The sequence below is a fragment of the Pelobates fuscus genome, chromosome 6, assembly GCF_036172605.1.
Source record: "Pelobates fuscus isolate aPelFus1 chromosome 6, aPelFus1.pri, whole genome shotgun sequence".
NCBI lineage: Eukaryota > Metazoa > Chordata > Amphibia > Anura > Pelobatidae > Pelobates > Pelobates fuscus.
Window position 1 is genome coordinate 123,188,537 of NC_086322.1, and position 16,049 is coordinate 123,204,585.

Sequence of the window (16,049 nt, forward strand, 5' to 3'; positions counted from 1 at the left end):
TGTGTCCTTAAGGGGTTAAGGTTGTGCGGTCGGTCTTTTTCGGAAAGTCTCAAAAATGAACAAATGCACGAATTGTACCCCCTTGCTCATAGCAGTGATTGTTCCCCTGGTTGGTGGGAACTAAACTACAGAACAACTCTCTCCTGGCTGTTCGGGAAAATGAAGCAGGCATTGGTATAGTTTGACCGGTGTTAGGAAGTCGAGTGTCCGATTTTAGTTCCAGACACTTGACGACCAAGTCCTGCTGCCTTCTTTCATGCGAACAAGATGGCTGCCGCTTTCTCCAACACATGGCATTCAACTATACGAACGGTGGCCACACAAGTAGCGCACCTAATTGACTGTTCTCTTTGAAGATAATGAGCCAGGGGGGTGGTCGGTGTTCAGTAGTTACAGCTACCGAACCAATAAAACATAAAAGTCCCGAATAACATGGTGGTTTCATCACACACACATCAAAATAAACAACTATGTACAAATTGTTGTTGAGATTATATTTATGTTTTTATGTTTCAGGACATATTTTAGTTAACTACATAAAGAGGGGGTTCTCTTTAGTAGTTAGTTAAAACATGTCCTAAAACATAAATCATCAACATAAAACCAAAACCATGTGAACCTGATGTGCAAAATTACCACTTTTCCTTGATTGCAGTGCAATCATCTCAACTAATTATGCAGCAATGATGGTTGCCTATGCTATTATTGAACCCACTGCCTTCAGCAGTTTTCAATGTAGATACCTGTTTTGATTGCTTTTTCCAAATGTAAACCTAACTATACATACAAAATATGTTAAAGGGGACACATCAAATCTTAGAAATTGTTCCTTGCTTATAAATTTAGGTTTTTAGCTCCTGATAATATTAAATATCTTGATGCCTAGGCCATACATACAAGTATTTATATTTATAAACATTTTACACACACCAATAGTGATAAGATAGCAGTGGGGGGTAAAAAATTGGTGAAATGTATTACACTTTCCACTTTGTAGATCGAAAGACTCCTCTATGTCTTCTTTAAACCATATAAACCACAAAAAATCTACAATATAAATATCACATATAGTATAATGTAATATAAACACCATATAATAAAAAGTGGACTATTGCACTCACAAATGCAGGTAGTTAGCAGGCATGACAAATAATCACTGTGTCAGGGATCCATTTGTGTTCCAGCTCCCAATATTCTCAGTTGTACATAAATAGGAATAAAATGACAAATATAGTGCAAAACTGTATAGTATTAAAAAAGGAACTTTAATAATATTGTACTCACAGTTTCCAAATAGTAAAAGGCACATCTACAAGATATACTTGCTACAGGATCCACAACAAGGGAACTTCTCGTAAGCTGTGTTCAAGATGGTTAGGCCACTTGGGGAATCCCAGCATACAGCATAATAATAAGTAAAAACAAATTAAAATCAATATACAATCCACTCAACGTGTTTCGTCCGCTATTGCACGGACTTCCTCAGGGTATTTTGGTAAGTCTGCAGCCTGAAAGCAATTGCCGCCCGTCCAGGTTTACATTTCTTAGCTGGCACCTCCTCCAAATTGCTCTCAACCAATCCACTCAAGGTTCCAAAGTTCGATATATTAACACATAAAAAGAGAACAAGAAGGAAATATATCAACCTTAAAAGCCTATTAAGAAGTCTTAAAAAAGGGAATATAAAACAATTTGAAAACTAAATCCAAGCCAAAATGTACCCGGGTAAAAGAAAGAACAAAGTGAAAAAAAGGGAAAAAAACACAGAGAAAGATACACTGTAAAATATATAAGTTTCTGACTGAAAACATGGAAAAGGTACATAAATAAATATAAAAATAAAGTAAAAATGAATTTTAAAAAATGTGCTGTGGATCCTGTAACAAGTATATCTTGTAGATAATGCCTTTTACCATTGGGCATTTGTGAGTGCAATATTATTAAAGTTCTTGTTTGTAATACTTGTTTTGCACTATATTTGTCACTTTATTCCCATTGATGTACAATTGACAATATTGGGAGTTGGAACATAAATGGATCCCCGACACAATGATTATCTGTCCTCCCTGCTAACTACCTGCGTTTGTGTCTGCAGTAGTCCAAATGTGATATTTATTTTGTAGATTTTGTGGTTTATATTAGTATTTATATTTGTCAACTGCCATCAATTCCATCTTTGTGGCTGTACTTTTCGTCATGTCACATATACACTGTAAAGTGTTATTTTATCTTTTTCTCTGAGAATATAAAAACTGCACCTCTTTGCATGTGCAAGTTTGTACATATGGAATATTTTCTCTCCTCGATTCATTAAATAATTGTATTTTTATTTTTTTGTGACCAGTTCTACTCCAGTGGATACATTATTTGATATCTTTAACACACTTATTCACTAAATTGAGAATTCAAAGTAAATTTTAAATGTAAGCTGTGCAGACAGCAGTAAAATTCATGAGGCCTATGGGAGGTCGTGTTTTTATTGGGTGAAGTTTCTATCCTCAACATACTTCCCAGATTATGCATAGACTGAGGCTGCTGGAGTTGAGAGTTTGTTTTTGGGGCAAGGCTGGTTTTGGATATTGGAGGTTTCTTTTCTATTTTTTTCTTTTATTTCTCATTTTTCTTTTCAGTATACATCTTTACTCCTCTCGCACTATAGGCAGTGCCCATGGTTTGGACTCACATGGTTTGATTTGGCTCTGGGGGACATGGGCAGGTTACTAGGGATTGCTATGTAATTGTATGTATTTAAGACAATGCTTACCAAGTTTACTTGCCATTATTGTGTGATGCTCATGCATTGCCCCTATCTTGTATGGCTATTGTATCTTACAATTCTTTTAAGTATTTGGTATTTTCCTGACACAATAAACATTTATTGGACATACATTTGAAATTAAAGCTAACAATAGCCAACATTCTCTAATTCAGACATGCTTTCAGTACTGCTTTGGTCTTTTATTTTTATTTTTTTAAATCTTACATTCACACATTCAGTTTGATTCTCAGTTTAGTAAATAACCCTGACTGTTAGTTGACTTGTATTGAAAACTCACACATCAAAGGCAAATTGTGAGACCTTATAAGGTTTTACATGCTGTGTTAGCAGTTAAACTAATATCACTCACCTTTCCATGTATGTGTTTAACCTCATAATAGCACATCAGCGTGGTCATTATATGAGTATAACTGTGTTTAACTCCTTGCCTTAAAGAGGGTAATAAAATAGTATTTATTACAAGTGAAATATTTTTGAATGAGTTTTGTGTCTTTATATAAAATACATATGGATATCTGACTATTACACTAGCCAAACTCTCTTTCTGAGTACATTGCACTTCATCTCTTGCGCTATACTCCAATGTATGTCTGTCTGTCTTCTTGCCTGTCCATTAATTTGTTCATATACGTCTGCCTGTTACATAGCATGTAACAAGATCACAATTGAAAGTGTTATTTGTAAAGAAATATCTTTCAATGTTTCAGCATAACTGCATGAAAAACATATTATATGTAAATATATGCGGTTTTATTGGTGATGCTAAAAGATTCTTTCTTTTTGATTTCAGCAAGACCGAAATCAGGAAAGCACAAGGAACAAAGGTAAGTCATTAAAAAACAAAACAAAAAAACAGTTCTTATTATGTGGTAAATAGGCAAACAGAGGCATATTGGTTAATTTGAATTCAGTAAGGGAAGACTTCACATTGTTATCAGCGTAATAGAATATTATTTTGCACAGTTGAAAATGTTGGTTAACTTCACATTTAGGCTCTCTGCCCAGAAAATACTCATTTTTTAATAATGTCGCAGAATGAAAACAGGTCTTTTATTACCAGGGACATAAGTATAGCAAGTGAATAAATAGCAGCAACTAAAAGAGATTTCGGTTATATTCCTACAAGTATTCCTATATGCAAATATATATCAACATGCACAATAGCTGGTAAAATGATATGCATTTACAGATTTTAAAATTGTATTATTGAATATGTGATTACTGTAATTTCTGTAACAATAATATCCCATGTGATGAACATGTCAGATTGCTTGTTATTCTTTTGAAGTACCTCTTATAAAGCCCTGAAACAAGGTTAAATATAACTCATTATATGCAGATATTTAGGATGTGGACCAATTTGAATCCAAAGAAACATATTACATAAGTTAAAATGAGATTAGGTTTTTATAATGTTGTAGCTTAGTTGCAACAAATATTTCTGATTGACTGAGTTTAAGACTCCACAAGCTACATAGTCCTAAAAAAAAAAAATGATACTAGGGGATGCTCAGTTTAGTGATCCTAACACCTGTAGGGCTAGGTGAAGTGGGTAATGAAATAATAAAAGAAAAACTCTCAAAATAGCATCAGGAATGCGTGGTACCCCAGTCAAAAATAATGAAACAACCTACAACACTCTTAGTGGCTGATTGTCTACAAACCATGTAATTACAGTGCTTCCCCGAGGAAGATGCTATTTTATGTATAGTTACAACATATGTTCTAAATTTACATCAATAACTAAATATCATTCTTTTTTTTTCTTTTACCTTGAATAGTCTAACCTACTATCTAAAATGTAAGAAACCTTGGTGATTTGCAATATTTTACCCGTAAGCTCATTTCTTTTACCTAATCTGTAAGATGCAGGTTTTTTTTTTTGTTTAATGACTGCATTGCCTTTATCTACTGCTTCTTAATAATCTAAGACATACTGCATACAGTTTAAAAGCCAGAAATACATGCTAGTTGGAATCTTGTGAAAATGACTATGATGAAGAGAACGCTGTTATGAGGCTCCTGGTCTGTGAACAAAATTTACATAGAGTGTTAATTATATAAAAAATTGTATTTAGCTTTAATTCTTTATGCTGTAAAAAAACTAATTTAGACATGTTTAAAATGCATTATTCAGTTGGATTTCATAATTTGTATCCTAGCAAGGAGTCGTGCATTTTCCTATCTAATAAAAGTTCTTCTGCATTCAATTTGTATTAATCAAATGGATTAATCATTGTTATCCAAACCTTCACCTACTGTTTAGAAACCTCAACGCATTTTAATTAAATCTAATAATGTCTCAATTTAACTTAATACAGATACTAGAGTATAGCAATCTCATGTTGACATAGGTACCCACAAAGTCTAAATGGGAGGTTGAGCAACCTCTTGCTATGAACATCTGGTGTTAATAAAAAAATGCTACAATAATTAGAGGGGGGGGGGAGGTTTGGGCTTTAAGTAAAGCACTGAACAATGCAATGTTTTGTGTTTGTGTTTGTGTGTACCTGTGATGTATGTGGCTGTTTAACAGAATTATTTTGAATAAAGCTTAAGATAAAATAATATTTTCCAAAAATCTGTAAAGCCACATATGCAACAATCTGCGATGCACTTTGTGTTCTGATACCTTTCTATCATTGTCAGCACTAAGTTTTTCAGCAATTTGAGTTACAGTAGCTCTTCTGTGTGATTGGACCAGACTGGCTTGCCTTCACTTACCAAGAGTATCAATGAGCCTTGGGCACCCATGACCTTGATGCCAGTTCACCAGTTGTCCTTCTTTGCATCATGTTTGTTAGATATTAATTACTGCATACCAGGAAAACCCTACAAAACTTGCCATTTTGGAGAAGTTCTGACACAGGCATCCATCGCTATTAGCCCTTGTCAAAGTCAGTCAAATCTTTTGCTTGCCCATTTCTCTTAGTTTTTTGCTTCCTGAAATTTAAGAACTGACTGTTTACATGCTACCTAATATATCCCACCCTTTAACCCCTTAAGGACCAAACTTCTGGAATAAAAGGGAATCATGACATATCACACATGTCATGTGTCCTTAAGGGGTTAACAGGTACCATTGTAATAATATAATCAATGTTGTTCATTTCACCTGTCAGTGGTTTTAATGTTGTTACTTATCAGTGTATGTTGCTGCATTGCCTCTTTGGACACTCATTTATAGACTCATACACAGGCACACATTCACAGACATACACATAGAGAGAGAAACTCAATACAAGACAAATTGTTTTATGTTGAAACACAGATAGGCACACGTACAGAGACACACTCACAGACACACATCCACAGCTATAATCATTCAGAGAAATATATACAGTGACTCACAGATACACAATCATATTGGAGATATTATATGTGAACAAAGGTATAGTGCCCAACCGCTACTATAACTCACCAGTGTTGAAAGTTGATGCAGAGTTCAGTCTCTTTACCTTTCAGCTCCTCCTCTGCTTTAATGGAACATAATGGAAAAGGTGGGTGTCAGACTCGGGTGTTATGCAGCTACAGATATATGCAGCACAATTGTGTGTACATAATCCTGGTGTGAATGGGTTAACTACTCAATTTATACAAAAATATGGAAAACAATATTATAAATCAATAATGGTAGTTCATTCTCTAAACACCAAATTGTTGTAAACTGAAATCTGAATTACAGAATTAGGACTATAGTAGGAATACCATGTCTGTAACTGAGATGGAGACATTTCCCAAATTAGCTATTTTATCCTCATTTTTCCTGTGAAATTTCAAATCTTTCTTTAGTTAATACATTTCAAGGTGCAAAATGAACACGAAGATCTGCTGAAAACCAATTCACAGCATAGTAGCAAAAAGACAAATCAAATACCCTGTGCATGGTATCTGTAATGCTGCTAATGTATTCTTCATTGTTTCATAATCTCCAGGAGGCCTACAATTCAGTGTCCATTCAAATTACAGTTTTTTGAAGAGTTGTGGACTTATCTGAAATAAAACTGTATTTAAGTTGCTTTTATGGTGTGTAGCTTGCTTTAGAATCCTGCACATCAAAAGAAAATTACTTCTGATGTCTGCTAAAAATAACTGCAACAAAGTAGATTCATTTTTTAAATAAAGGGAATATAGCAAGATAGAATTGCTTTTATAAAAAATACAATTACATTATCTATTGTTTCTTGCAAAATGTTACCATGGCTAATCTGTGAGAAACAAAATGCTTAAATATATTGATGCCTAAAGGGGAACTCAAGGCAACATAACTACTATGGCTTACTGTTAGCAGAGTCACAGAAACACCTAGTGCTTGAGCCCAAATTAAATCTTGATGAACCCTACACTAGGGCATCTCCTTCCTTTCTTTTCTATGTCCGTCTTCTTTACTCATGCAACTGATGCTCTCTGGAATATCAACAAAAAACAAGCTCATGCTTCAAGGCCAAGTGTTGAAAGATCTTCTCCAGGTTAATTATTAGATTTGAAAATTCTTTTCAGGCAAAATTGCAATTTCTCCAAGTTTTGGCATATTGAGTGACCTACCAAAACTCCAATTTCTGAGCCTGCATGTCCCTTTAGAAAGGTTCTATGTTTGTTCATTTATTTATATATTTGTTAACTGTTTGTAGAAATAAATACTTTTTTGGGGTAGTGAAAAGAATAAAGTCCTTGGGTCATTAACTCTAGTGTGAGACTAGGTAGATGTTGCTGATGTATCTAAGTACTACCAGGAGTACTTAAAACAAGTTTATTTTTTGTTAAATGTTCAAAGAAAGAAAATCCTATTTTTTTTCCCCTGTGTGTGCTGTGCAAGTGTGTCAGCACATTTCAATACTTTTTAAAGTCAAACACAATAATGTAACAGTAGTAAATCCACCAAGCAACAGCAAATTTTTCAATATAAGCACTTACTTTTGCTGAATAAAGTGTGTTAGTTTACAATATGTTATGTATTCCAAATTTATTGTAATAAAAAATACAAATGCTCTTTCATTATTGTCATGTGCTAATCCAATAGTGCCATGGCTCCTGAGAATTGAAACACAATGGTCAAGGACTGCTGACACATCTGCCACTGCTGCCTCCACTAACACTAACGCTAACAATATTAGTAGTATTCAGCCTTATGGTGAGATGGTGAGATTAGCAGCACATTTGCTACATCTGATTCAAAACCTAGAAGGCAATTGTTTTTTTTTCTCATCCTTTTTGTCGTGCAACAATTTGGGCTGCTACTTCCACTGGCACCCAAGCTTCTTTTACCTCAGCTAGTTCAAGCATTATACCTCTTTGATGCCCTCTCCTAAGAAGCAACAAAGGGACAGTGTAGAAGAGTCTACTTTGTGGTGGAGGTCATCAGAGCCACTCTTTAGTAAGGAGTAGGAGTATCAAAGTACCACCCCCAATGTAATACAAAAATACAAGTTTAGACCACCCAGGTGCAGTGTATAGAAATAAAAAGGATAATTACTTCCTTTTAGTCAGGTATAACAAAAGGATTCCTCTCAATCCTAAGTACACATGGAAATAAAATAGGATATACCTAAACCTATAAAATAAAGAAAGAACACGCTCATAGGGGATTAACGTAAATTCTCAAGTGGCCCCATATTTGTAAATCACACTCACAAAATGGAAGTGGTTCTCAGGCTCACCAATTGAGTAGATTCTCATGAATTCCTCATGATTTAAATGGTGGATATTACATGTAAGAAATAGAAGGTAACATAGTATAGCACTGTTATAAAGTATACATCAGCTTTTAATGGTTGCACTTACAATATAAAAGGTATAAAAAGGCCCATCAGTACAATTCTGTTTGTCCCATCGGTATGGAGTAAAATAATCCTTGTAGAGATGTCAGGCAGGAAAACAGAAAAAAATAAAAATAAAAATACAAATAAATCAGTCACTCTACGCATTTCGTCTGTGTTCCCAGACTTCCTCAGGAGTGATAAGGTGCTTCCATACCGATGGGACAAACAGAATTGTACTGATGGGCATTTTTATACCTTTTATATTGTAAGTGCAACCATTAAAAGCTGATGTATACTTTATAACAGTGCTATACTATGTTAGTTTCTATTTCTTACATGTAATATCCACCATTTAAATCATGAGGAATTCGTGAGAATCTACTCAATTGATGAGCCTGAAAACCACTTCCATTTTGTGAGTGTGATTTACAAATAAGGGGCCACTTGAGAATTTACGTTAATCCCCTATGAGCGTGTTCTTTCTTTATTTTATAGGTTTAGGTATCTCCTATTTTGTTACCACCCCCAATGTGGATGGAATGAAGGGTGCAACGCCAAGAGAGAGATCCTTAAGACTGGTCAAAATGAAGCAAGACAAAAAAAACAAACTGTAGAGATAAAAGAAGGAAAAAACACTTTAGTATGTAGAGCTATAAGTGAGCTCTACTTTTATATGCCTGTGCCTAATAGTGTCTCTTGCACAATTAGGGATGATCTGGAAAAATACAAACAGAAAATATGCCAATATGGTGTAGTATATGTGGTGTGACAGACGTGGAGGGTAATGAATATAGATATACACTCACTTTTTATGGAGCCAAAGATGGTTCCCAATAAATGGTGTCAAGTGATACAATCCCCACTCTTGGATATGTTGGTGGTAGTGATCCTCACTGTGATAATATGTAGATACACAAATAAGTAAAATATAGTGCACACAGTAAATTAAAAAGGTGGTAAGATAACTGGAAACTGTTATAGGGTCCTGGATGCAAACTGTTTAAATAGCAGAGCTGGATTTCAAAATCTGAATTCATGTGATGTTATAGTCACGTGACTGTGAAATAATTTACAGAAGTGATTATTTAAAAGCATTAAAAAAAAGTAAAGGAGTGTAGGATTAGTGCACAAATAGTGTCTTGGAAAATGGAAAATAAAGCTTATTTAAGAGTAAAAAGACAAAGGAACTGGGACAATATGGCAGCACTAAACACGTGGTCGGTGAGGCCGCGATGGTGGAGTAATTTAAAACAATTTAGTATGAATAGGGGATGTAAGGAGAAAGAAGGAGAGATAGCTAGGATTTAACAAAAACAATTAAGAAACAAGTTGTGAGAGGAGAATGCTGGGATGCAGTTTTGGCAAAATGGTTACCTATGCAGACGCAGTTGGTATAAGTTAATAGGTTGTTTTCCCACACTGGTGGACATTCACTGACACTACAGACTGTATATATGTGAAAGAAAGAGTTCACTGATTTAGTAATTTAATTGTTTAATAAATCCCTCTTTTTCAATTTTGAAATGGTCATGCTCATCATTTTAACATTCAAAAGCAAAATGAAAAATATTACAATCAATCACTATAATAACTATAAAATATGTTCTTTCAATTCCTATTATTATTAAAAAAAATGTTTACAACTTACAACTTGGCTTGTTGTAAGACTTTATTGTTGTTGTCCCTGATTTTGGATATTTTTCAGTAATTCTATCAATATGGACTGTAGTCTTTGATTTCCTTAAAAGTATGTCTTTAGTCTGTGGGTCTGGCAATTTATAATAACTAATAATAAATATTTCTCATGGCTATTTTCATGCATTTATTCCATGACTTATGATCCATTCAATATTCTACAAAACAGAAAGTGAAATGAAACATAAAGAGAACATTTTAATATGGATCATAGACTGGATCAAGGATGCACTATTATTGTAATACAGACAATGTAGAATGGTGGTGTTCACCTAAGTACCCATTCATTTCCACATGTTTAACCTTCAATTAGACAAATGCTAAGGAATTTGATACAGTTACATTCAAAAGATTACTATTAAAACTGAAATCAGTTGGTTTAGATGAAAAATGGTGTTCGGTGATGGAACTCTGCTTTAAAGATAAAGTGCAGAGAGTAGTTGCAAATGGAAAATGTTTTAAACTGGACAAAAGTGGTAAGTGGACATTGAAAGTCATTTTCAGAAGACACAACAGTAAATAAGCTAATACAGACATGATATAGCTTCTTTACAGAGGCATTTGGATAACCCAAGGGATTGGGCAGACCTGTGGCAGATGGGATTAGATACAGATACATTTAAAGTCATGAATTCTGGAATAAGGAACACACAAGCCATTTATACATGAAATGGGATTGAGTTAGGGATAACATTTAATGAAAAGGACTTGGGAACCAATATAAATCACAAACTAGGTACAAGTATCCAATACTGGTCTGCTGTTATAAAAGCTTGTTAGATGCTTTCATGTATAAAAAGGGGGGTTGATTGCTTTGATCAAATAATAATTGTACCTCTTTATAAATAAATTATACCTTGAATATGTGGTGCTATTTTGGGCACAGGTTTTAAAGAAGGATATTGCAGAACTAGAAAAAGTGCAGAGGCATGCTACATAATTAGTAAGGGGGATTGAAAACATTAGTTATGAGGAAAGTCTAGAAAAACTATATTTGTTTTCTTAAGACGAAAGGCGCCTCAGAGTGTATATCATAGCACTATAAAAATATATGTGAGGTCAGTACAAATCACAATGTGCTAACCTGTTCATCAGCAGGAACAGCAGGTCACCTATTGAGACTAGAAGAAGGTTGTCAGGTTGTCTTATCAGATTCTGTAAATATTTTTTATTTTTTTTAACGGCTTGGATTTTTTTTGTACAAACAGAATATTCAAGGATATACTTGATATGTAAACATAGGAGTAGAACTAACAGTAAAAATCTGATTGCATTTATAGAGTCAAGAAGGAAATGTTTCCTTTTTGTGACATACTGGAAATGGCTACAATTGTTTTGTTTTTTCTGGCCTTTTTTTGTATCTACATCATAAATTAATGGGTTTCAAGGTTGAACGTGAAGGACTTTTTTAAACCTAGATAATTAAGCAACTCTGTAATTATAGTAGTAACTAGTTTCCCCCACTAACATCACATGTAGTTATATACTTACCAACTTAGGGCGTTACGAAATTGGGACAGGAGTTGGGCGGACCCAAAAGGAAATTCAGGTGATGCCACTTGCCTCACCAATGATGCCCACAATGCTACTGAGAGAGAAGGGAATGCACACTAGACCTACTGGCAGCCTTTTTGGCTGGCCCCACTCAGGGCAGACCTTGTACCGAGTGCTCTTTGCATGGTTCTATTCCCCTCGGCACAGTAGAGTGTGTATTTAACAATGTGCTCAAACTATTCTGGCTGGTTTCAGTTCCCTAATGTTCCGAAAGCAGGATACCAGGAAACAAAGTTAGGACAATGGAACCAGAGCCCAAAATCAGGATGGCCCTGCTGAAATTAGGACTGTTGGGGGAATGCATCTGTAACAGAAAACTACGTGAAAGGAATGGAAAACTCACAGCATTGTAGTCACAGATTGGGTGGGTGGCATAGGTTTGTATTCTGTAATACAGAAAATAGCTTAGGACTGAAAAAATACTGTTGTAAGTTAGATGTAATATACCAGTAAATAGAAAATTAATCAGGAACTAAATGTAACACTTTAAGAGCACTGGCAAAGAAAAGAGCAAGAATCAATGATGGCATAGAACCAATGGCCAAACATTAAAGAACCCACTACCGCCTTTGACATTTAATAAATCACTGGCTCTCCTTTCTAACATAAGGGAACCATGTCCCCATAAAGTTAATTCTGAGTCCTATTGGTCTGAGACCACAGAGAGATATTCTAGGGGATCGGAGGGAAACGTTGATGATCAAATTCCGATACACCCAAATTACGTACTACTTCAACAGTTACCCACACAAGCATTAATTACAATGCAATTTAACATGGTACAGGAGATGTGCATGGAAAGGACGGATATGCCGAGAGCAATCTCTTGTCTTTACCAGACTCTATTGACGAGAGATCAAAACGAAAACCAAATATTTAAACGGCAATGGAAGGAACATTTGTGTGTAACCCTTTTTTGCCCTGCTCCTGGCAACAAGCTGTAGCTAGCAGCAGTTACACCTTCTTCTGTCGCTGACAGGGATCCTGAGCCTCCGCTATAGTTGGGAGTTTGGGACATCGTGTTCTGGTATGGGAAAACTAGGACAGGGACACAACAGACACCAGATACCTTTTTTATTTTTTTTGTGACAGAACTAGGACCGGGGAGGTATGGGAAAACTAGGACAGGGACACAACAGACACCAGATACCACAAGTGTATCTTCACAATATTGTCATAATAGAAATTGGATAAAAGGAGGACATAGAGTATTAGAGTTGGGGACAGATGCCAGAATACCTGAAGAGTCAGAAAGTGCAAACAAGGGGGGACAATTCATACACACAGTCACACAAAACACCAAAAAAATAAAACCTCACATGATTGACATATAACATAAGGAATTTGTGTCATGTAGCATGTAACTACATAGCACCAGTGACTTTATGACTATGCTAAATGAATAACACATACTTGAGCTCAGGGCCGGCCTTAGGTCTTTAGGCACCCTGTGCGAAAAATCTTCACAGCGTCATCCATGTATGATGTAATGTTTGTGTTGTCTGTGTATGTGATAGGTGTGATGACTGTGTGTGATATGTATGCTATGTATTGGCTGTGTGTGATATTTGTAATGGGTGGATTAGCAGTGTGTGATATGTGTGTATTGGTTGTATTTAGGCCTGTGTGTGAATGCAGGTGTATATTTTTGCAGAGTTATGTGCACACAGTCCCACAGTCAGATGCACACGGTTATACCTATACACTGTCAAATCCACCACATGCACATAGTCGCAGGCAGATAGTCACATACACAGGATCAGGCAGAAACACACAGGTACAGGCAGTAACACACATACACAGTTACAGGTAGATAAACACACTCACACACAATTACAGGCAGACAGCCACACACCCACAGAGACAGACAGCCACACACGGCCACACATACAGTTTTACACACACACACACAGCTACACATACAGTCTCACACACACATACTTACATGCAGACAGTCACACACATGCAGACAGCCACACACACGCAGACAGCCACACACACACAGGCAGCAACACACATACACACACAGGCAGACAGCCACGCACACACACACACACAGGCAGACGGTCCCCACCCCCACACACACACAGACAGCCACACAGGCAGACCGTCACACACACACAGGCAGACAGTCACGCACACACACAAAAACACAGGCAGACAGTCACACACACACACACAGGCAAACAGTAATATACACACACACAGACACACAGGCAGTCACACACACACAGACACACAGACACACACACACACACAGGCAGACAGTCATATACACACAGACACAGACACACAGGCAGACAGTCACACACACAGACACACACAGGCAGTCATACACACACAGACAGTCACACTCACACACGGTTACCTCTGTTCCTTGTGGAGGCAGAAAGGCAGTGCAGCTCCTGGAGATTGGTTGTTGGGGAAACAGGGACTCCTTCCTGATTCCCCTGCAGCAGTTACCCGGCACTTTTAGCTTCGCCTCCTCCGCACAGGATGCTCCGCCCCTGTTGCACGGGAAGCTCCGCCCCACCACAAATTTATTTTCTTTCCCGGCCAGCCATGTGTGAGCTGTGCATCTGCACAGCGCCCCCTGGTCCATGGAGCCCTGTGCGGCTGCACAGCTCGCACACCCCTAAGCCCGGCCCTGCTTGAGCAGCCAGGTTGCCTATAAAAACATGTTTAATAGATATTAAATATATATATATATATATATATATATATATATATATATATATATATAAAAACATCCAGGCATCTCACCCCCAAAGATTAGAAAGGGGTAAACTGCACAGTATCACCAGTTTAAACATGAAAGTGACCAGAGTGGTCATTTTACCAGTCATCCTAGTAATGAAAGGGTTAACAAACTCTCAAAGGAAGCACATCTCTTACACATTGGCAATTATTTTTAAATACAATTTAAGTCTTGGTACTAAACAGTACATTTAATCTTGAGAGATGGCAGATTTTTTATATTGACAATCTGTATGTGCACCTGGAACAGTATTCCTAATTAACCTTTTTATGTGAAGGTATATTCATCATGCATTTATGATACACATCAGGCAAACTTCTGCTGGCAGGATATGGAGCCTTTAAAACAAAATCTACTTGTGCAGAGAGTTGATGCATTCCAATCTAACAAAGAGATCATTCAGCTCTTTACAAAAGCTTTAGTGAAACAAATCAAACTTCTGGCAGACTTGACAATAAGTCTTAATAAGGAAAGAAGCTGCAAAATCATTCGTTTTGTTTCGCCTCCTTTTCTTAAATTTTCTGTCCTAGTTCTTGAACACATTCTCACGTTACACAAGAGAATACTTAACCATTTTAAGCATAACATTAAAAAAAAAAAAAAACACTAAATGTTTAAGAAATTTAAATATACAAGTGTGTATTCAAATTTGTGGAATAAAATATGAGATGCACAAACTTGAATATGAATATGTGTTGTTACATGCACATTCATAATTATAGAGCATCTCATCACTTTTTTGCAGAAGTAGAAAATACAATTTTGAAAATCTAGAAGAAGTAAACAATTTAATTGTAAGCATTGAATTGAAGTATAGTATACAAATTTAAGTTGCATATATGAATTGTACACATGCTTAATAAATGCTTCAACATGTTTAAAGGGTTATTCCAAAATAATATTTACATGTTGGTTGGAGTAACATTTGCTAGCATGGCATGCAACTTGCAATCTGACCCAATTGAATGTCAGTTTGGAGTATTGTGATTTGATGCCACCATGTTCCTTAAGCCCCTACGTCAGGGGTAGGCAACCTTTCAGCAGCACTGTGCCGAACTAGGATTGTGATGTCCTGTAGCGTGCCAGTCCTATTTTCTTTTAAATTGAGGTGTGCATGTTGCCATATTCTGGTTGTGTTATTTATACTGCAGTTGCTTTGTATTGTTGCATTTGTGTGTATATGAGCTATTATATTGTATATGTTCATGAGTAGTTTGTGGTATTGTGTATGATACATGTGAATGTGGACACTTCTGAGGGAGCCCTGCTGGGAGAAACACGTAAAGTGTGACCTTAGAGAAGTTATTTATATATTTTATTCTTGTATTCTATTTACTTGTAATATTACTTTTAACTACTATATATATGTATATATACACTACTATATATATGTATATGTACACATACAATTCATTGTCTACAACATCATATCCAATTTGTTGTTTTGCTGCTGTTTTGCTGCTGAACAACTATCCTGGTTCCTGCACACCACCAAGGCTTTACA

At 36.0% G+C, this 16,049-nt stretch overlaps 1 protein-coding gene across 4 annotated transcripts in view; it reads left to right on the forward strand.

The window, feature by feature from the left end:
* The window catches only part of FSTL5 (follistatin like 5), a 1,067,859-nt gene that overhangs the window by 192,053 nt on the left and 859,757 nt on the right, over window positions 1-16,049 (forward strand). For all 4 annotated transcript variants that reach the window (XR_010091251.1, XM_063458208.1, XM_063458210.1 and 1 more), the window contains one exon: window positions 3,570-3,603. Coding sequence is in view for 3 of the 4 variants with exons in the window: in XM_063458208.1 (XP_063314278.1) it covers window positions 3,570-3,603 (34 nt within the window). In the remaining variant the exon portion in view is untranslated. The remainder of the gene's footprint in view (window positions 1-3,569; window positions 3,604-16,049) is intronic.